This window comes from Ursus maritimus, unplaced genomic scaffold (genome assembly GCF_017311325.1).
Source record: "Ursus maritimus isolate PB19 unplaced genomic scaffold, ASM1731132v1 scaffold_3, whole genome shotgun sequence".
Lineage (NCBI taxonomy): Eukaryota > Metazoa > Chordata > Mammalia > Carnivora > Ursidae > Ursus > Ursus maritimus.
In genome coordinates this window covers 31,267,564-31,289,937 of record NW_024425563.1, presented here as the reverse complement: position 1 = coordinate 31,289,937, position 22,374 = coordinate 31,267,564, and the positions used below count along the sequence as shown (strand labels likewise).

At 38.1% G+C, this 22,374-nt stretch overlaps 1 protein-coding gene across 1 annotated transcript; it reads right to left on the bottom strand.

Moving 5' to 3' along the window:
• Positions 1-208: 208 nt before the first annotated feature.
• On the bottom strand, positions 209-14,775 carry ANKRD7 (ankyrin repeat domain 7). The gene is made up of 8 exons (XM_008705894.1): positions 14,546-14,775; positions 11,889-12,003; positions 11,558-11,731; positions 10,584-10,690; positions 9,553-9,690; positions 7,511-7,620; positions 4,120-4,208; positions 209-451 (listed from the first exon to the last, which is right to left on the bottom strand). Exons 1-8 carry the CDS (start codon positions 14,773-14,775, stop codon positions 209-211), a joined length of 1,206 nt encoding a protein of 401 aa, XP_008704116.1.
• Between the last annotated feature and the right edge of the window lie 7,599 nt (positions 14,776-22,374).

Below are 22,374 nucleotides of genomic sequence, written 5' to 3'. Positions count from 1 at the left end.
CGCACCGGCTTTTCCCAGAATATGTCTCTACCTCTTCCCGGCCGCGCCCTATAGGCCTCCTATCACACCGTCCCTATTACCTGTTTTTTATGACACTTAGGTGAGGCTATGGATCCCCCTCCAAAGACTATAGGGCACTTACCTCACGTTCCCCACGCAGCACCCCTGCGGATTTCCTGAGCTCTGTTTGTGGGACTCAGGCCCCTCACTACACACACGTCCCCGCAGTCTCTCCTCTGGCTGCAAGAGGACCTGGACTGCCACTTCGCCTTCCTTTCCAAGAAAGAATACAACCTGTTTGATCGTTGACGATCGCCCGAATGAATCCAGATGCTCCCCAAGTTTCCTGTTTCTCGCTGCCACCTGATCCCACCCGGGAGCGCAAGGTCACAGAAGCAGTTCTTGCAGTGGTGACCCCCAGCATCAAAGTGCCCTTGCTTATAACCTCGCGCTTTTGGGGAAGGCAACGCAGCTAAGGAAACCGTTTGAAACTAATCCTAACTACAAGGCAAGTAGCTCTAGGCGGGTGCACATGTTAAGCCGCAGGGACCCAGTGCGCAGGCGCTGGTCCGGCCCCCTTCTCCAGTCTAGGAAAAGCCGGGGGTGGGGCCGGGTGTTGCTGTCCTTTGCTGGACAAGGTGATAGTTAGCAGAGTTGGGGGGTGGGGGGAGATGGTCAGGTGGTCACTTGAGCCTATGGACAAGCTGGCTTGCACAATACCAGGGCTGTGCCGACCTGGGGCTGCAACACCGGGAATGTCTCCTCACCCAGAAAACGTCCCTAGGCACCTCGCACTTCCCCCCCACCCTTTGATTCTAGTGGCAGAAGCTTCATTCCTGGAGCTTACTCCACTCCCACATCTGGTAGGTAGTGGGGATTATAATTCCGGAACCCAGGCAGCAACCCCTGTCCCTGCCATAGTTTCAGAGTCTGACAGCACGTGCCTCTGAAGGGAAACCTATGAGGACAAAGGGGAAGTACCCTGTTCAGATGAAAAGAAAAAAGGCATTTCACAGTCTCTCCTCTCCTCTTCCGCTCTGCCTCACTCAATAAAAGCTTTGAACTTTATCCCTAATGCCAAATGAGTTTCATGAATTCAATCATAGAGTAATACTGACAAGATTTAAAGAAATTTCTCCTCTACAACTTTAATGAATTGTTATCATCAACCCTCTACTTTCCTACCGAGCTTAATTACATGCAAAATGGTTTTGCCTTAAGGACTTTCATTTTAAAATTTATTATTCAAAATAAATCTTTCATATAAATCTATTTAATGTGTTTCTCTTCTTATAAAATGTAATGAGATGGCCAAACAAGAAAGTGGCTTTGGTCACTTATGGTTTCTGTTCTTCCATTTTTTTCAATACAGTTGAGTCTTTTTTTCAGTCAACTTTTGATTCAAGTGGATCTTAAAACACTGAAAGACTTTGGAAAAATATTGGTAGTGTATTTTATGAAACATAAATACTTTCATACATTGTAAACTAGTAATCTCAGTCATAGAACTATCTCCAATGGATATAATTCCAAAGAAGAAAATATGGATAGCAAGATAAGGTTTTCAGTCTTTAATGGTGGGGGGAAAATGGGAAAAAAATGTAATAGCTCACAGTAACGGAATGTCTGAGTGATTTTTGGTGAATTAGAATATCATGTGGCCAATGAATACAATTTATATCAAAGACACATGAGTCCAAGAATGCTAAAGTAGTATAAATGTAGTAAAAAGAGAAAAGATCTGCCTCATGAGAACAATCTTGGAAAGTGATTAGTATACCTTCTTTATATTACAGTGAAGGAACTGAGGCTATAGTTAAGAAGCTTGAACATTCTTTCACTTCTAAGTCGCTAGGTAGGAATTTGAGTCTACTGTTTCTTTTCCACTCTGCTACTAAAACATCAGTGAAAAGAGTAAATACATACAGGAAATAGAGAAGCTGGCAAATTTCTTTCTTATAATGATTGTAGAGGGCAGGAAACTCTTTTTAAAATCATAATAACTTTTGTTGATTAAGTACTTAGATTTTGTCAAGGCTTAAACTCAGAACACTGCCAATTTCCCAATATTTCCCTCCACCCTTTCTGCTTCCAACTCAACACCAACCAGAGAAAGCCAAATATGCTCTTCAAATTAATCATATAAAATGCAAAACTTCTAATTAACCAATCTCCAGCTTCCCCATGCCAACCACCCACAATCAGACTTAAAGTATGAAGTCTTCCATTTTTTTTCAATATAGAGGTTTCCCACTTTTCCTGCTTTCCTTTGAATCTCTATCATATGTAAGTGATGACGGCTGACTTCCTTGCTACAATCTCTGAATAGCTTCTAATTATTCTCATTTGGGTTATTTTTATTTCCACAGTTTTCTTAGACCACCCAGCAAGATCTGATTCACATCACCTATCACTGCAGATCCCGATTTCAACTGGGTGCAGGTCCCGTGGAGATGACTTCTGCCTTGCTTTTAGTGGCTTATTAGGTCCTTGCTAACACAGAAATTCCTCATGGTCTGAACTCTGCTCTCTTCCTGTTGAGTTCCTGGGCTATTTATTCTTATCTTGGTAATAAACTAAGATGAATTTTTTGGTTTCCCAGTGAATATAAAAAGTTATGTTTACAGTGTACTATAGTCTATTACGTGTGCAATAGCATTGTGTCTAAAAATATCATGTACGTACCTTAATTAAAAATACTTTTTAATTAAAAAATGCTAACCATCATCTGGGCTTTCAGTGAGTCATAATCTTTTTGCTGGTGAGGGTCTTGCCTCAGTGTTGATGGCTCCTGACTGACTAGGCTGGTATTGCTGAGGGGCAGGGTGGCTATGGCAATTTCTTAAAATAAGACAACAGTGAAGTTTGCCGCATCAATGGACTCCTTTGCAAATGATTTCTCCATAGCACACGATGCTGCTTCACAGCATTTTACCCACAGCAGAACTTCTTTCAAAATTGGAATCAATCTTCTCAAAACCTGCTACCGCTTTATCAACTAAGTTTGTATCATATTCTAAATCCTTTGTTGTCATTTCAACAATCTTTATAACATCTTCACCAGGAGTAAAGTCCATCTCAAAGATTCATTTTCTCTGCTCAACCATTAAGAAGCAACTCAACCGTTAAAGTGTTATCATGAGATTGTAACAGTTCAGTCATATCTTCAGGCCCCACTTCTCATTTTAGTTCTCTATGTCCACCACATCTGCAGTTACTTCCTTTACTGAAGCCTTACTGGAGCCTTCTCCTCCAACTCATCCATGAGGGTTGCAATCAACTTCTTCCAAACTTCTGTTAATGCTAATATTTTGACCTCTTCCCATGAATCACAAATGTTCTTAATGGCATCTAAAATGGTGAATCTTTTCCAGAAGGTTTTCAATTTACTTTGCTCAAATCCATTAGATGAATCACTACCTATGGCAGCCACGGCCTTATAAAATTGTACAAAAATATATTTCTTAAATAATAAGACTTGAAAGTCAAAATTACTCCTTGATCCATGGGCTGCAAAATGGATGCCGTGTTAGCATGAAAACAGGCATTAATCTCTTTGTACATTTCCATCGGAGCTCTTGGGTAACCAGGTGCATTGTCAATGAGCAGTCATATCTTGAAAGGAATCTTTTTGTCTGAGTAGTGGGCTTAAAATTTTTCAGTAAACCATTGCTGTAAAGAGATGTGCTCTCATTTAGGCTTTGTTGTCCATGTACAGAGCCAGAGTAGATATAGCATTATTCTTAGGGGCCCTACAATATCTGGGATGGTAAATGAGCAATGGCTTCCTCTAAAAGTCACCAGCATTAGCTCCTAACAAGAGAGTCGGCCTATCTTTTGAAGCTTTGAAGCCAGGCATTGACTTCTCTCCAGCTATGAAAATACTAGATGGCATCTTCTTCCAATATAAGGCTGTTCTGTCTACATTGAAAATCTGTTGTTTAGTGTAGCCACCTTCATTAATTATCTTAATTATTATTAATTATCATTAGCTAGATCTTCTGGATAACTTGCTGGAGCTTCAATATTGGCACTTGCTGCTTCACTTTGCACTTTTATGTTATGGAGATGGCTTCTTTCTTTAAACCTTATGCCAACCTCTGCGAGCTTCCAACTTACCTTCTGCAGCTTCTCTTCATAGACCGGAAGAGAGTCAGGGCCTTGCTCTCGATTAGGCTTTGATTTAAAGGAACGCTGTATCTGGAGATCTTTTTTTTTTTTTTTTAAGATTTTAGTTATTTATTTTGACAGAGAGAGAGAGAGGGAACACAAGCAGGGGAAGTGGGAGATGAAGAAGCAGGTTCCCAGTGGAGGAGCCCGATGTGGGGCTCAATCCCAGAACGCTGGGATCACACCCTGAGCCCAAGGCAGAGGCTTAATGACTGCGCCACCCAGGCGCCCCTGTATCTGGTGATCTTCTATCCAGACTACCAAAACTGTCTCCACATCAGCAATAAGGCTGCTTTGCTTCTTATCATTCATATGTTCACTGGAGTAGCACTTTCAATTTTCTTCAAGAACTTTTCCTTTGCATTCACAACTTGGCTAACTATTTGGCACAAGAGGCCTAGCTTTTGACCTACCTCAGCTTTTAACATGCCTTCCTCACTAAGCATAATCATTTTTAGCTTTTGATTTAAAGTGAAAGACTTGAGACTCTTCCTTTCACTTGAACACTTAGAGTCCATTATACAGTTATTAGTTGTCCTAATGTCAAGGCTGTTGTGTCTCAGAGAATAATGAGGCCCGAGGGGAGGGAGAGAGAAGGGGAATGGCAGGTTGGGTGTAGTCAGAACACACACATTGACCGATCAAGTGTGCTGTCTGATATGGGTGTGGTTCATGGCACCACAAGACAATTCTGACAGTAACATCAAGATCACTGATCCCATCACCATAACAAATACAGTAATAATGAAAAAGTCTAAAATATTGTGAGAATTATCAAAATGTGACCCAGAGACATGAAGTGAACAAATGCTCTGGGAAAAATGGTGCCAACAGACTTGCTTGACGCAGAGTTACCACAAACCAACGACTTGACAAAAAAAAAAACAAAACAAACAAACAAACAAAAAAACGGTATCTCCAAAGGGCAATGAAACAAAGTGCAATAAAATGAGGTATGACTGTATTTGGCAATTGAATATTTACTATCACCAGACATTTTACAAGTGATGAGGATTTAACCATGAACAAAAAGTTCAAGCTCTCATGGATTTTGCAATCCAAAGGGCAAGGGGGAGAGGAGTAGATAATAAAGCATTGTCAATGACAGAACGGTAAGGCAGCCAGAGAAGGCTTCACTGATGTCCCTTTTGAGGGGAGGAAGTGTCCCAGGATACAACTAAAGGAAAAGTCTTCCAGGGAATAATCCTGAAGCTAGATTGTGCTAGATGTGTTCAAGGTATGGCAAAGAGCGCAGTGAAAACCATGTGCTCTATATTTTGTTTTTAAAGGCAAAATTACAAATTTCCTTTGAAGAAAAAAAAAGTTAAGCAGATTTTAAAAGATTACAAAAACACGCCAGAAATTTAACAGATGTTTTGTTTGGGTCATGAGACTATGAGTGATTTCTTATTTCTTTTTTTCTTTTCTGTAATATCCAAATTTTCTTAATATGTATTACTGTAATATTTCTAAAAAAGAAAAAAAAGTTTTTTTTCAATGAAAGTGCTTGTAAATAAAGAGAATTTCCATTTACACAGGGTTACTTATAATGTTTTCCTCCATTTTATAGCTGAAATGTTAATATTTTTACTTTATTTAAATGCTCTAACGCATGCCTAACACAATGTGTTTCAAAGTTTACACTTACAAATAACCCATTCAAAATTCTGACTAAAAAGACTTTTGCTGACTATAAGCTGAACACAAATTGTATCCTTTCAACTGATAGTTCATGATATAGATGTTTGTCTTTTGAAATCTCACATCTTCTAAGATGAAAATTGTTCTCCATTAACAAACTATTCTTCAAATGAGTAGTCAGTGAAATGCTGTGACATTTCATTTGGTTGCTCTTTCAAAACAGACTCTTCTAATTCAAGGCAGCAGTAAAGGACTTGTAGAAATGAGGTTATATGTCTAGAAAACAAGTAATATTTGTAATGTCTTCATTTGTGTTCAAATATTTTTACTCCTAAGTATATTTCTTAAATTCTATGCCTCAGCTACAAAACAATTACAATTTAGCATCAATATTTCTGTATTTTATGGTCATTTTAAAAATGAATAATTGAATTATTGGAATCTGACAGGAATACAACCTTTAATGTTCACCATCTTTTGCAATGTGTTTGGACAATTTTCTTGACCTAATATTTCTATTATGCATCAAAACATACAAAGATTAACATTTCATTAAAAACTGCAACATATATTGCCATGGGTAAAAGAAATGGGGGTGTTTTTAATTGTTTAGCCTCAGGAGATACTCAAAATATGAGTGGTATTTTTAACTTTCTACTGCCTTATTTCCCTAAAGAACTGAAGTATAAATCACAGAAATTCTTTACTTCTTATAGCTCGTGAACAATGTAAGAGGGAGAGACAGAGAGACAGAGAGATGGTAGGACAGGAGCATATAAGGAAGAAGAACAAGAGTCCAAAAAACAAAATTTCTTGAGTGTGTGAGATTAAGTTACAAAGAAAAATTCAAGTAAATTCTCTCTTAAATTCACTCACCTTGAGGCAACAGGACCAAGCACTGTTCAGGGTGTTATAACGATAGATTTGAGGGGATGAAGAAAGAGTGAATAGTTGTGACAGTCATATGTTCTCCTATTGCCATCAGGGTCCCTCTCTGTCTTAAATTTTCATTTTTTTTCCTTCTTTTTTACACTATAGTTGAAGGGTAGGGGAGGAGTGTGTTTGCTGGTGTATTTACAGAGAATAACTGAAAATTTTTATGTCATCTAATTAAAAAAAAAGTCAATGTAACATATACCCACCAAAAAACAAACAACAAACAAACAAACAAACAAACAAAAAGCTAAGTTTTATAGACCTAAATAACTGTATGGTTTTTTTGAAAATAAGCACCAAGAATTATTTTAATAGATGCATAGTATTTTTAATTCACAAATACTGCTACCTAATTTTAAGTTTTATGTAATGATTAAGTATATATTATATTAACAATTATCAAATATACTTATTGGAAGTGTTTTTAGAATAATATTAAAAATTTACTAATAGCTTTATGTTTATTAAAAATTTTGCTTTTTATAACTAGTAGTTATTATAACTAGTCATATTTTGTTTTTTATAACTAGACTATGGATAAAAATTATCTTAATCATTCGGTATCTCTTTACATTACATTTTCAGTCAACACAGTGTCAAAATATTTTAATTAAAAACTTTCTTAAGAATGGGTCTTAAAAATATTTAGCATTTCAAAATTGGAGAAAATTTCTATTTCAAATTTAAATATTATTTGAGAAAACCGAGTCCCTTCCTAAAAAACAAACCATCAAAACTATTTGTTTAATTTGTATCTTCTTACCTTCCTTCAGCTCTTCTGTATCAAATACAGTGCCCAAAGTTGTATCTTCAGAGTCAGACATCTGTTCAACGTTCTTCTTCCTTCCATAATTGGCAATTAATTGATGATATCTATCCATAAAGAGAAAACATATATGAATTCCAGGATTCATAAATAGTTAAATTCATAATACATAATCATCAGATCAAAACCTTAGACTTTAGCTAATGCCTTCCTAAGTATGTCATACACTTGCTGCTGACCACAAGCCTCCTTTCAAGCCAATTCCATTAACAGACACCATTTTTATTTCACATATTCCCATTCTCTGGTACTTTTCTTCCTGCTATCACAAATAAACTACTAGCAAGGTAGAAAAAATAGCTTTAGGTTATCGTTGGTGTATTAGGTTGCTAGGGTTGCTGTCACAAAATACCACAGACCGGGTGGCTTAAACAAAAGACATTTATTTTCTCACAGTTCTGGAAGTGGGATCAAGGTGCCAGGCGTGTTGGTTTCCACTGAGGGCTGTAAGAGGAGGATCTGTTCCAGGCCTCTCTCCTTGGCTAGATGACTGTGCTTTGCCGACTCTTCACTAAAAGTTGCCCCTCTGGCAACAAGCACTGTTGGTGTCTCTACGTCCTAATCTCCTTTTCTTACAAGAATACCAGTCAAACTGGATTAGGGCCCACTCTATTGCGCCGTCATTTTAACTTAACATCTCTTTAAAAGCCTCTTTCCAAATACAATCATCCAAATTTTGCGGTCCTGGGGGTTAGGACTTTAACACATGATTTTGAGGTGGGAGGAATGGGGCACAATTCAGTTCATAACACTTGGGCCTAACAGGCAAGGGAAGGGGCAAAAGGAGAGACAGAGAGAATCTCAAGCAGACTCCCCACTGAGTGCAGAACTTGACACATGGACTCTATCCCAGGACCCTGAGGATCATGACCTGAGCTGAAATCAAGTCAGCCAGTTAACTGACTGAGTAACCCAGGTGCCCCTATATCCAAACTTTTAGAATGATATGGAAAACTCCCCATTTAAAATTCCCCTTTTTATAAAATGAAGAATCCCTTCATAGCATAGATAGCCATCAGTAATTTATCTCTTTACTGAAATTTTTATAACATGGTTTGCTTAAACCAAGGTAAAGCAAGGTACGTACGTACAGTATTGCAAAAAAAATATTGTATTCAATTACGGTTTATATATTTAATGGACTATGAATCCCTTAGTTTATAAAGTTCAACTTAGACTTTACAAATAAGCATCTGAATGTATATGTAAAAATTACTTCTCTCTCTCTCCCCTTTATCTTTTTTCCTCTCCTCCCACCCCTGTGATGTTCATATGGAATTAATGATTAAAAGATATTACTAAATGTGAATAAAGTAGGTGGAAGAAAAGGAAAACAATTAGAAAAAATACCTATGTATAATTAAAATTTTACCTTAAAATGAAATTATAAGGAAAATACCTTTATGTTATTTAACTTTATTAGCTATATGTAAATTTCTGTTCATTTCACCTTACTTTCTCATTGACTATTAAAATTAAAAATGCATATTTATACATGAAAAGTTTTGTCTTTTGGGTTATTGAGAATATACTTAAGAATTCTGAAAACTTATCAAACTAAAGTTAGCTAACAAAACAATAATAATATTCAAAACTTGAATAAAATGTTTACATTACTAATGTGTAAAAATAATGAAAGAGGCTTGTGTAGATTAATCATCTTTTGCCCAACCTTATTACCCAGATGTTTTATTATTGACTATGTCACTATTTGCTGAAATCACTGTACTGACATACTTCAAATTCCCATGCCCCTGGGAGTCAATCTGTGGACTCAGCCTACCTGCAGTTCTTATATTGATTGGACGCTACAAACAGGTGAAATCAAGGATCCCTGGATCCATGTGCCCAGAATTCATAATATGGTTACCCCTACTGTACAGCTTTGCACTTTGTCAGTTTTGCACTTTGGGGGCTCCTGGTTCTTTCCTTATGATCAAATTCCATACAGTTGTTAAAAGATATGCAGGACCACTTACACAGTAAAGCCATTAAAAGAAGCATATTCCTCAGCTGTGAATCCATAAATATCTTGGCAAGATAGGTCCACCTCTTGCTGAAGAAGAAGACTGACTAAATTTGTTGGTTCATCATTTAGAGCAATCATAAGGGCTGTTCTGGAGCAAAAGAGATACATAAATGTGTATTTATAGATCTTAGACATGTCTTGTATTTTTTTTTTTAAGTTAAGTTTTCTAAATTTACTGTTCAAATGTAGACTATCAGGGAAAAAGAGTCAGGGCAAGAATGTAAAAAGTGGGGCAGATCTGCTCAAAAAGGTGTACCAATCACATTATATCACAGAATCTAAAAATAAAAGAGTCTCTAGGAAGCAGCTAGCTCAATGGTTTAGTTGTGTGTTTTGTTTTTGTTTGTTTGATTGCTTGTTTTTGTTTTTTGGTTTTTTTAGGATTTTATTTATTCATTTGACAGAGAGAGAAAGAGAGACAGAGCACAAGGAGGGGAGGGGCAGGCAGAACGAGAGGAAGAAGCAGGCTCCCCGCAGAGCAGGGAGTCTGGTGTGGAGCTGGATGCCAGGACACTGGGATCATGACCTGAGCCGAAGGTAGATACTTAACTGACTGAGCCTGAGCCCCCCAGGCACCCTAGCTCAAAGGTTTTTAATCCCTGCTCCCTGGAACCCTAGTGTTTTCAAGATGTCTCAAAATGCTAGGGAGGGGCATGTGTAGGGGTCTGGATAGCTATCCCCATTTAACTATAGCATCTAGGATTTAGAGACTGAGTTTTTGTGTACGATTCTAATTCTAATGTTATAAATAATAATAATAATAATAATGATTTACCAATCTGGCCCAGCTGTTTGATTCTACAGAAAAACAGATCTTGGGAATCTAGGTAATTTGCCCAAAATATATGGCCAGATCTTTTATCAATATCACAAAATGTATATACACACACACATACACACACACACACACACACACACACTTATATATATTGTCTTGTTAGGTAGCTATAGTTGGATGGTCTTATTTAGCATTTATTATACCTTTGATTCTTATCTGAAGCATTCACATCTGCCCCTCTCTTCAGAAGATATTCTACCATTTTTGCATTATTTTCAGTAATGGCAAGTAACAGTGGAGTATACCCATCCTGAAAAAATTATTTTAAAATGATTATTTAAAATATTATACTAACATTATATGCCTTTTAGATTTAAGTTCAATTTAAAAGATAAGTGTGTTAATGAGAAACCTCTGAATATACACTTTAATTTTAAAAAGGTTTTGATATATAACAAAATATGATTTCAGAGACTAAGAAAATACACTGGAATTAAGTCATTCAAAAATAAAATTAAAGTTTTTACTTTAGGCCTAATTCAAATGGTGGGCAAGAGCGGCCTGGAGTGTTGAAGTGACAAGCACCCGGCATTTAATGTAAGTATTACAAACCATCAATTCACATTTCATACTGTTGTTATTGTTGAGATTCCATAGGCTTCCAAGGCCGGCACTTATTTTGGGCTGTCATAGAGACAAAATATCAGTGAACCTAAGTGTTAAGAAGCTTAAACACAAAAACAGAAAACCTCATCTCAACAGGAGAGTTTGATTACTTTTAGCATAGTAACTGATTTTCTAATTTAACCCTATTATCATTATCCATGAGTATATAAATAAGATAGGCAAAAATGTAGGCTTATGATTTTTAACCAATACCAACTTATAGGGAAATCAGATATTTCTCATTTGATACAGGCCTTTGAACAGTTATCATGGTGAAATATAGCATCGTTTTGGAGGTCAGTGTTATAGTTTGAAATGAAATGGACCAAGATTTTTTAAAAAGGAAAACCTTATCAGTATTTGATAATATCATTCTTCTTCTCCTTCTCCCCAGTTTCATTTTGGAAAATTCACGCTTCATAGAACATGTGTTTCAAAAGATATGACTTATCTGCAATACATACCTTCTTCCACTGCTTTCTAAAATATAACGTTATTTTTAATAGACTACCTTATTTTGATCTTCAAGATTAGCTTTGTGTTCAAGCAATTTTTCAACTAATGAGATACTTTGGCCACAGACGGCATAATGGAGAGCAGTATTGCCGTCTAAATCCGCCAGATTTGGGTCTGCCCCGTGGCTTAGAAGAATAGTAGCACAATCTTCCTTAGCACACTGTACTGCCTGTCAATACAACAACAATAGATGAGTAACCAACTTACTACTCGGGGTGTGATATCTTAAACTAACGTTTAATACTATGTTTTAAACGATGAAATCCAATAAAAATTAGCTAGAAGAACTCAAATGCATTCCAATTGAAAAGGAAAAATTGACACACCTTAGTCAAGGGAGACCGTTTTTCACTATCACAGACATTTATTTTGCACTTTTTCTCTATTAAGAGAGATACGATATTTGAATATCCATTAGCACAGGCCAGGTGCAAAGGAGTTCTGTATCAATATAACATAACACAAAATTAGACGTAAGTCTTATTTTGAGAAGTTACAATACTCAAGAACATGACAGATCATATACTGTTAAGGTATTTGTTTCGTGTACTTATTGATATTTATATACAAGTTATATTAATTATAATTGCTTTATACTGAATTAAAAAGTCATGGAAATGCCTTTAAGATCAAATATTTAACTGGTTTCACTTCAAGGAAAGTTTATAATGAGTTAAAAATACATATGTATGTATGCATTGTATTCACCAAAAAATGTTTAGTAAGCATTCACTATGGCTAGGCTGGGTTGTAGGTAATGAGGATATAGCAGCAGACAAAATAGACAAAAATACTTGCTCTTATGGATCACACATGCTAGTGGAGGAAGGACACAAAAAGCTTAAAATAGAAGGCATGCCAGACAGTATTAAGTGCTAATGAGAAAAATCAGGCAGGGAAGATGGGAAATGTCAGCTAACAGAGAATTTGCCATTGCACAAAGAGTAGACAAGGGAGCCTTCGCTGATAAGGTGATAATTAAATAAACCCCGGAAGGGAGTGAGAGAGGAAGCCATGTGGCTATCTGGGGGAAAAGCATTTCAGGCAAAGGAAATGCAAGTCCAAAGCCCCTAAATACATTTCTGACATTTCTGTGGAACACTAAGGAGGCCAGGGAACCTGGAGATGAATGAAAGGGAAAGTTGTAGGACAGAAGATCAGAGAGATAACAGAGTGGCGTGCATGTCATGTATGGCTGAATGAGCCATTGGAAGGACTTTGGCCTTCGCCTTTAATGAGATGGAAAGCCAGTAGACGTTGTTAAGGCACGGAATGACTCATTTCACATAGATTTTATAGGATCTTTCTGGCTACTGTACTGAGAATAAACTGGAAAGGTTAAAAGACAGAAAACTAGTTAGGAGGCCACTGTAGTAATTTTGGTTAAGATATGATAGAGATTTTGCCTAGAATGGTAACTGTGAAGGTGGCAGGAAATAGTTGGATTTTAGCTATATTTTGAAGGTGGAGCCCACAAGATCAGATGGATGATATGAAAGAGAGGAGTCAAGTATGATGTTAGGGTTTCTGGTATAACAATTGAAAGAAAGAATTTGGTATTTCTAGAAAGAGAGATGCAGGTCTGAGGAGGAAAAGCAGGAGCACAGTTTGGGGATGTTTGAGATGTCTCGAGACGGATGTGAGGGAGCTGGTGGCTCTCACAAGCCAATTGTTAAATTTTCAGGAACTATTCAAGCCAAATGACCTCACACTGGTAGCTTGAAATCGGCGCTTCTCCTCCCTTTGCTCCACCCCAACCCTCAACTAAGAGCCTGCTATTAAACCTTGACCAGCACAGCACAATCTATCAGATATCCACTTTCCAGTGTAGGTATTTATATACACGACTGTAAAGTTCAGGGGAGGGGTCTGGCCGGAGATAAAAAGTCGGAAGGCACTGGAATATAGACATTTAAAGATAATCTCTCCTCACCAGGCAAGTGAAGATTAAGACACACAGAATCATTTCAAGTTCTGAGCCCTCAAATATTTACCAGACAGGAGGAGGAAAAGAAATCAGCAAAGGAGTCTGGAAAGAAGTGCCCACAGAAGTAGGAGAGGTGCCAGGTGAACCAAGTGTCCTGAAAGACAGGAAATTATTTCCAATACTACTGATAGGGCAAGTAAGAGACTTGGCTGAGATGCCAGCCATGTAAGACTGAGAATTGGCCACTGAATGAAGTCATGTTGAGGTTACCCATGACCCCGTAATGTAATTCAATGGAGTGGTGTAGGATAAAATTGGATAAATTTATATAACTCTGTTTTTGTCAAAGGGAAGGACATAAAACTATTGGCAAACTGACATAAACCTTCTTTATAACCATAGTTTCCAGTTACCCAATTATGATGAAAAATAATGTTTTTATACCCTATAATTTGAAAACTCCCCCAATAGACAGTACATATTTTGTTATTAATGCCAAACATGTAACTTCTTCTTTTCTTAATATACAAAATTAATTTTGTTTTTGCAGTAAGTGGTTGTGATGGCCTTTTTGAAGATACTCTGCAAGTGGAAAAAAAAATCATAGGAGATTCATGTTAAAAAGTCAATCGTTTTGCTGTCTCAATGTCTTAAAATCTTAACAACAACTGTTCTGGATGGTCTCCTCTACTTTTTCCTATTAGCACATTAGTACTATGGTAAATCTTGGGTGGCTGGGGACATTATATAGATCAAATAATAAAACAGCAATTCAGGTAAAGGGTGAGGTGCCAGGTGGAGATTAATGCAGTGGGAGGAGTGGAGGCAATCAGGAAGGACACAAATAACCTCAAATACCCAGGTAAGCATTCCAAGAAATAACAAGCTGGAAATTGGAAGCTGGGAGTGTGACCTCTGACAGTGGTTATCAGACCTCCCCACTATGGGAAACCTGGAGTGACAACCAATGAAGTAGCCCAGATGAGTCCTGCTCCTGATTACAGGACCCAGTGGAGCCGGCTTCCTCTCCACACTGCCCTTCATCAGTCTGGTCACCTGTATTTTCTGTCCCGTATATTCACATCATGTTTCTTGAGCTGAAGGTACTCCTTCACCTTCTCCAAATCCCCGACTGAGGCAGCTTTGTGAAGTTTCTTTAAATCCTTATTTCCAAGGTTGTAGCCTGGCTGGGTGGGGTGATGAGTACTGGCCCCGCCTACGGGCAGGTGCGAGGAGGGGCTGTGGGGCTGACCCTTCCTTCTCCAGAAAGTGAAAAGCTTCTTCATTGCGGCACAGGGCACAAGTCCTTCAGTTGGGTCAGGGTGTCCCTGCAGCTCACAACAGCCCCACCAGCCCCTTGGGCCTGGTCCCTCCCTACATCACCAACCCCTTCCCCCGTCTTCACCGCAGAGTCCAAGCTAGCCAGAGACCGGAAGTAAGCCAGTGACAGGAAGTGATCAAAGACAAGAAACGGGTTGAACCACTCGCCTAGGGCAACACACCCATCTCAGTTGCCTGGCAACGCCCGGAGCCTGGCGCAGCAGTAGCGCCCGCACCTGTAGGGACTCAGTACTGAAGGTGTCCAGACCCAGATTCTCAGTTAAGATCTTTGACTGCTACGCTATCAGTCTTACTAGTAGATCAGGACCTGTTGGTAGAAACCTACCAACTTTCTTACAAATAACCCCTTCTCCTTTGAGGATAGACCTAATGACTCGAACTCTTGTAAAGATTTACCTTCCTTGTGATGGGGATAGATCTTCTCCAGGGATTTTGTCCTCCAGTCTATGTATCCGCCCACCCCCCAACATGGTTCACATGATCTAACACATTTTTAACAATAACTGAGATCCTTCTATAATCTCAATTTCAAATTTACTTTTGAATGCTACCTCTCATATTCCAGCTTGCTTTCACATGTCAAAGAATTCCAAAAAGGCTTCCAATTCATTGCACCTACAGTCTGTTAATTCTACCACCTTTCACTGACCCTGACCACCCCACTCTGTGTCCACATTTCCCTAAACTAGATTAAATTCCAAGGTTCATCATCATCATCACCACTCCCCTGCATATACCTTCAATGTTTGTGCTCAATCTTTTTCTTATTTTCTGCCTAAACCTCAGTCCTAGTTAAATCTAAAACTCCCATCTAAAATGGTCTGTCCTGAGTCACCGAATGTGACTAAAGGAAAAAACAAAGCCATGCTGTCCTGTCTCACTTTTAGTTCATGAAAATTCACCTTAAGTGGATTGGTATGCTTTTCAGCAACCCTCAACTATTTCCCTGATCCATTCACACTCACACTTTCCTTGTCCATTTCATATCTTCTCTCCAAACTCATTCTTGGCTGATGATCTGGTTTCCTGATCCACTGAGAAAAGAGAATTAATCAGAAAAGAAATTCTGTAGGCTCCCAGGACATCTACCCATCTGTCTATCCTTTCTCAAAAAATATTTTACCTTCTCTTCTGTTCCTACTGATGATATGTTCCTACTATGTTTCTAGCAAAGCCCAGCACTTCTCTTGTGGACTAGAACCCATCCTCTATAGCCTGTCCATGAACAGTGCCTCAGCAACCTCTTGCTTTCTCATGTGTCTATAAAGTCTGTCCCTCTGTTAACTAATTCTTATTAGCATAAACACACGCTAATATTTATCTAGCCTACAAATCAATGAAACTGATCGCATCTCTCTCTCTGTAACCATTCATGGTCTCATTTCTCTCCTTTACAGCAAAACTCCTTAGAATTGTCTGTAATATTATAATCTCTCTATATAATTTTTCTTCCTCTGTCCTCACAGCAATTCCTATCATTATCTATTTTTCATTGAAGTATAATTGACATATAACATTATATCAGTGTCAGAGATACAACATAATGATTCGATATTTGAATATACTGCAAAATGATCACCACAATAAGTCTAATACTTACCATCTGTTACAGAAGTTACAAAACTTTTTTCTTGTGATAAGAACTTTTAAGATTTACTCTCTTAGCAACCATTCTTTTGTTCCCATCTCCCTCAAATGAAATCATACTGCTTTCAGTATGATTGCCCATGACCTCTATCATGTGAAATCCCATCGTCATTTCTCAGTTTTCATATTAATCCAGTAGCATTTGACCAGGTTTCAAGGACCATTGCTTGCTCCTTGAAACACCGTCTTCACTTGGCTTCTAGGATATCACACTTCCCTGGTTTAATTCCTTCCTTTCTAACCATTCCTTCTCCGTTTGCTTATTCCTCTTTATCTCCAATATTGGAGAACCCCAGGATCAGTCCATCAATAGCTTCATTTTTTTTCCTCCAAAACCCTTGGAGTCATCCATGAATCTTATCTTTTACATCTATGTTTAAATTGCCAGCAAATCCTGTTAGCTCTAACTATAAAATATATCCAGAATTCATTTGATTTATGCCTGTATCCATATTCCCTCTGGGTGATCGTATTTATTCCATGACTTTAAGCCATCTTATATACTCTCAACTCCAAAATTGAGAGTTCTAATCTGGTCTTCTCTCCTGAACTCCAGACTACTACATCTAGTTAGCTATAGATTCTAGTGGCATCTCACACTTAATATGTCTCAACCGACCTCACATTCCACTCTGTCCCTGTCTTTCTTACTTAAGAACAGGTAACTCCATTCTTCAAAAATCAGGTCAAAAGTTGCTCAGGTCAAAAGTCTTAGTGTCCTCCTTGACTTCCCCCTTTCTCAATGGCCACATCAGTTAGCTAATCACTTAGCAAAACCTAAATGCATTACCTCCAAAATACATACAGAATTTGACCACTGCTATCCATGTAGCACAGACCAACATCATTTCTCTCATTTGCACTGTCTTACTTTAATATTTTGTAGGAGAATCCTGATTGGTCTTCCTGCTTCTGCCCTTACACACCACCCTTGCCCCAGTTTATTTAGAACCCAGCAGCCTGAACCCAGCAGTTAAAGTGCCTTCAGATGATATTATCTGTCTGTTAAAAATACTTCAATTATTTCCTAAATCCCTTTCAATAAAAGCTAAATTTTTTATAGTGACCCCATGGCCCTGTACAATCTGTGACCCTACTCCTCCACCTTTTACTTATCCCACCTTTTACTTCTCTGGCCTCAAGTCCTTTCTCTTAAGCTCTCATTGCTACAGGCACTGTGGTTTCTTGGTCATTCCCCAACACACTAAGTGTGTTCCTGTCTAATGGTCTCTAACCTTGTTGTTCTCCTTTCCTAAAGTGCTCTTCTTGCCACGATAATGTAATTCTTGAGAAGGCAGCCTTTTTTTATGCTTTGTTCCAGGCTAATTCTCAACTTCCATAACAAGCTTTGGCACATTAAGTGCTCAATAAATGTCTGTCAAATGAATGGATAAACATTTGGATAATAACCTCTGCTTCTACCTACCTTTTAAATTCTTTAATACAATTTTGGACACAGAACTTTTCCTTAATTTCATGGCACAGAGGTAAAAACCAAGATGTAATGTTTTTTAATTTTATTTTTTAAGATTTTGTTTATTTATTTGACAGAGAGAGACAGCACAAGCAGGGCGAGTGGCAGAGGAAGAGAGAGAAGAAGACTCCCCACTAAGCAGGGAGCCCAATGACGGGGACTTGACCCCAGGACCTTGGAATCATGACCTGAGCTGAAGGCAGACACTTAACCAACTGAGCCACCCAGGTGCCCCCAGGATGTAATGTTTAAACAGAAACTTGAGGGTGGCAGATGAGAGTGAGAACACAGAACTTAATGTGAAACTGGCCCACGAGATCTAACTCTGCCAAAATCACAGACCCCAGTCCATCTCCACAGGAGCCTTCAGTAGGCAGCTTCCTGGCCATGAGGAATGCCAATCCCTAATCTACCCTCAGTGTGCTCCTAAAAGCAGATAAATCATCAAAGAGCAATGCACATCACTCAAGGCATACAAACAAAACAATCCACTGGGAGGGGAAAGAAAATACCTGAATCTCTTTATACCTTTTATCATATGTTGCCTTTAAAACGATTGCATATGTTTGTATGCTCTATAATAGACATGACATATTCGTATACTGACACATGCACACATATACATACGTAATAATAACTGACACTTGTCACGTATTGCTCTCTCTCTTTCTGCATCTCCCCCTGCTCTCTCTCTTTCTCAAATAAAAATAAATATTTTTTTAAAACAGTTTAACAACAAAAACCAACTAATACATAGCCAGCTTTAGGTGACTAAACCTCCAGTAGACAGCCATATAAATAGACTACTTTTCTCATTCACGTGGACAGCTTGGAGGAAAACCCTTCTTTATGACTGAAGTCCTTAACATCCATCTCCCCCTTCTTACCCCAACCAAACTAGAATAATGGCATAAGGTGCAGATTTAGGCTACCCTCTTGGAGGGAGCAAGTGGGATTGGCCAAACCGTGTACTTTGACACAGGTCTGTGACAAAGGAAGAAAGGGTACATTTTTCTAACTTTCAAAGGTACTTCTAATCAGCCAGTAGTGCCTCTGTTTCAGTTGCAGTATAAATTCTTCTGAGTTTATTTCCTTGGTTATGTTTCTCAAACTGTAGCTTCTATTGGCACCAGCCAGTCTCAACTGGGGGCTGGAGCTGCACCACTGTGTTCTAGAAATCCACGGACCATAATTTTGCCTGGTCTACTGATCCAGCTTGTTTTAACCTCATTTCCATAAAAAACAAGTCCTTCCCAATTTTGATGGGGGTTGCCACCTTTTTTGTATTTTTCTAACCTTCTATTTTTTTTAAGGTTTTATTTATTTATTTGACAGAGAGAGAGAGAGCCAGCGAGAGAGGGAACACAGGCAGGGGGAGTGGGAGAGGAAGAAGCTCCCAGAGGAGGAGCCTGATGTGGGGCTTGATCCCAGGACCCTGGGATCATGCCCAGAGCCAAAGGCAGATGCTTAACAACTGAGCCACCCAGGCGCCCCACTAGACTTCTATTTTTAAAGAGTCACTTCCTATGCCCATTGACTCCTTAGTTCAACTTTCCTTAATGATACATTCCTGAATTACCATCATGGAATACAAACTACAGGAACTTGGGCAACATTTTTCACCTTTCTGAGCTTGTCTCCTCACCTCAGAAACATGTGAAAATAAATGAGAATGAAATTATTCAGCACAGTACCTGATAAAGAGATGTTACTTATCAAAATGTTGGTTCACTTTTCTTTTCCTTTGGGTTAAAGAAATAAAACCCAGTTTTTTCTTTTGCTGTTTTCCTTATTCCCTTGGGCTTACTGTTTCAGTCCTGTGCAGACTTCAATACAAAACTCAACATACACTCTGGCTTTCACCAAATTTCCAGTGACACCACGTCTATCATTAGTTTCCCAGTTTGCCTGAAGTGTTAGGGGATCATAGTAGATTGGAATACTGCTCAGCAAATATTCATTCTCCTCTTCCTAAAGTGACAGGTTGCCTTCTTCTAAGAGAAGCCCATCTCCCTCCTGCACTCTTACCTCCTCTGTGAGAGCACCATGCCTAGAGAGCACCTCTGCAGCCTGGGTCCCAGAATGAGACACACATAATGCAGCTCTGAACCCAAGCTTAGTTGACACCAGGAACCCAGCAGGGCCCAACAGGGCCACAACCAACACTCATGAATGAGACATATTATTTAGTGTTTAAGCCACTGAGACGATGAGATTGTTTATTACCCTAGCAAAAGCTGATCAGTATAGAAATGGAAAGGTGGTCCTGTAGCTCTTGACATTTCATTCATCCAGTCCCCAGGACATATACTGTGTTCTATTCCTGGATTCTGCATCCCTCTCCTTGTTGTCCCAGAGCACCTCAGTCCTGCAATCCATCATCAGTCTCTTTTATCATGCAGAATTGTTTTCCTCTTGCCTGTGAAACTTGCAAGAAACCTGTCAGCTCCAGAGTGTGTATCTCCCTTAAAATGTGCTTACCTAAGAACATTATCAAGAAATCAGGCCTTTCTCCACAAACAATTATTTTACCAGCTACAGGGGAAAAAAAGATTTCATTATCTGTTACATAAGATCAATGCTTTTATCTTGTAGTCTTTTCTGAGATATTAAGTGAATCTTACTCAAGTTTAGGCAATCACTTTCTTGCTTTAAAAGAAATAGCTGATATTTCTTTCCTAAGGAGTTGCATTAGTTCCTTTTGTTGCTGTAACAATTTACCACATACACAACACAGTGGCTTAAAACCACACAAACTTTTTTTTATCATACAGTCCTGGAGGTCAGAGGCCAAAACAGGTCTCACAGGGTTAAAATTGAGAATATCCGCCTTCCTTTCTGGAGACTCTTTGGGAGAATCTGTTTCCTTGCCTTTTCTAGCTTCTAAATGCTGTTGTCTCTTGAATACCAGAAATAGATTTACTCTGACCTCCGCTTCTATCCTTATATCTCTTCTTCCTCCCTTTTTCACAATTAAGGAACCTATTTGCATTGGTTTTACCCAGAAAATCCAAGATAATCACCCATCTCAAGACCCTTACCCTAATCGTATAATTTTCCTTTTGTAATAGTATATATCTTGTGGAGAGGCACTTTTTCATGATAACCATCCTAACAGGTGTGAGGTGATATCCCATTATAGTTTTGAGCTGCATTTCCCTAGTGAGTAGCACATCGACTACCTTTCCATGTACCTGTTGGCCATTTGTGTGTCTTCTTTGGAAAACTATTCATTCCTCTGCCCATTTTTAAAATCAGGTTGTTAGCCTTTGCTCTCTTCAGTTGTATGAGTTCTTCATATATTTTGGATGTTAACACCTTATCAGCTATATGATTTGCAAGTATGGTGGCCCATTCCACAGGCTGCCTTTCCATTTTATTGATTGTTTCTTTTGCTGTGCAGAAGCTTTTTAGTTCAATGTAGACCTACTTGTTTATTGATTTGCATGAATACCTGAAATATTAAGGCTACTGATGTATTACCTGTCATTTTTATTGCATATGACAGTATGGAGAGTTGATTTTAATTTGGTTCAATAGATTTTAAGTTGGTAATTCCTGTAATAATCAACTCCACCCCCATTAATATATTTATCCTTAACTAAACTATTATGTTATTTAAATATGTCCTCTTCATATGATCATTCATACTTCCCCTTTAGACATAATTACTACTTATAAGTGATGACAGTGTTTTTAATCTAGACCATTTTACTGACAGGGCTGCTTATGGTACATTTTCACTTTATTTATTTCTATTTAAATGATGAATAATTGTGAACCATTTCCTTAGTCCCTATAGCTAGGAAACATTTCCTCTTTATAATCTTTCTTTTATTTATTTATTTTTGCTTTGTTTCTGATTCATAAATAATTATAAGGTAATAGGAATTTGGAAGGATTTTGTCCTGGATAAAGACTTAAGGTGCTTTTAGGATATTTTATTTGGTACTTGCTGTATTTGTAGAAAAAAATATGCCTTTTCTTTATAACAAATCTCTAATTCTATAAAATCTTTTTTTCTGTGGTCAGTGTCCTTATGTGATCATTTGCCATCTAGTGGACAATCTAAGTATTGCTCAGCTTTGTAAGAGGGTTCTATATAGGGTGTATATAGAGATGGAAACTAATCAGAGATATTCTGGGGTAATGTGTGATTTTCATTCCTGTGTACCATTTCAGATTATATAAGATAAAAATATTTAATCTTTCATTTTGTCCTATAGGCTGATATTAGAGATATGTATACTTATCATAGATAAAATATTGTTCTTATTATAGACTTAATATTCAGAAACAGAAGATGAAAAGCTGATTTATATAAAGGTAAACAACAATTGTTTAAATGAGCAAATACTAGTTGGGGAGAGGAGGTGAACCAGTAGATAGTGGAGAGGAGAACAAAGGATCTAATGAGAGAAGA

Coding starts and splice junctions, on each gene's coding strand:
- ANKRD7 (XM_008705894.1), bottom strand. CDS start 14,775: ATGAAGAAGCTTTTCACTTTCTGGAGAAGGAAGGGTCAGCCCCACAGC. Junction 10,691..11,557: donor ATCTTGAAGATCAAAATAAG/GTAGTCTATTAA, acceptor TAATTTTTTCAG/GATGGGTATACTCCACTGTT. Junction 7,621..9,552: donor TCTTTTAATGGCTTTACTGT/GTAAGTGGTCCT, acceptor CTTTATGGATAG/ATATCATCAATTAATTGCCA.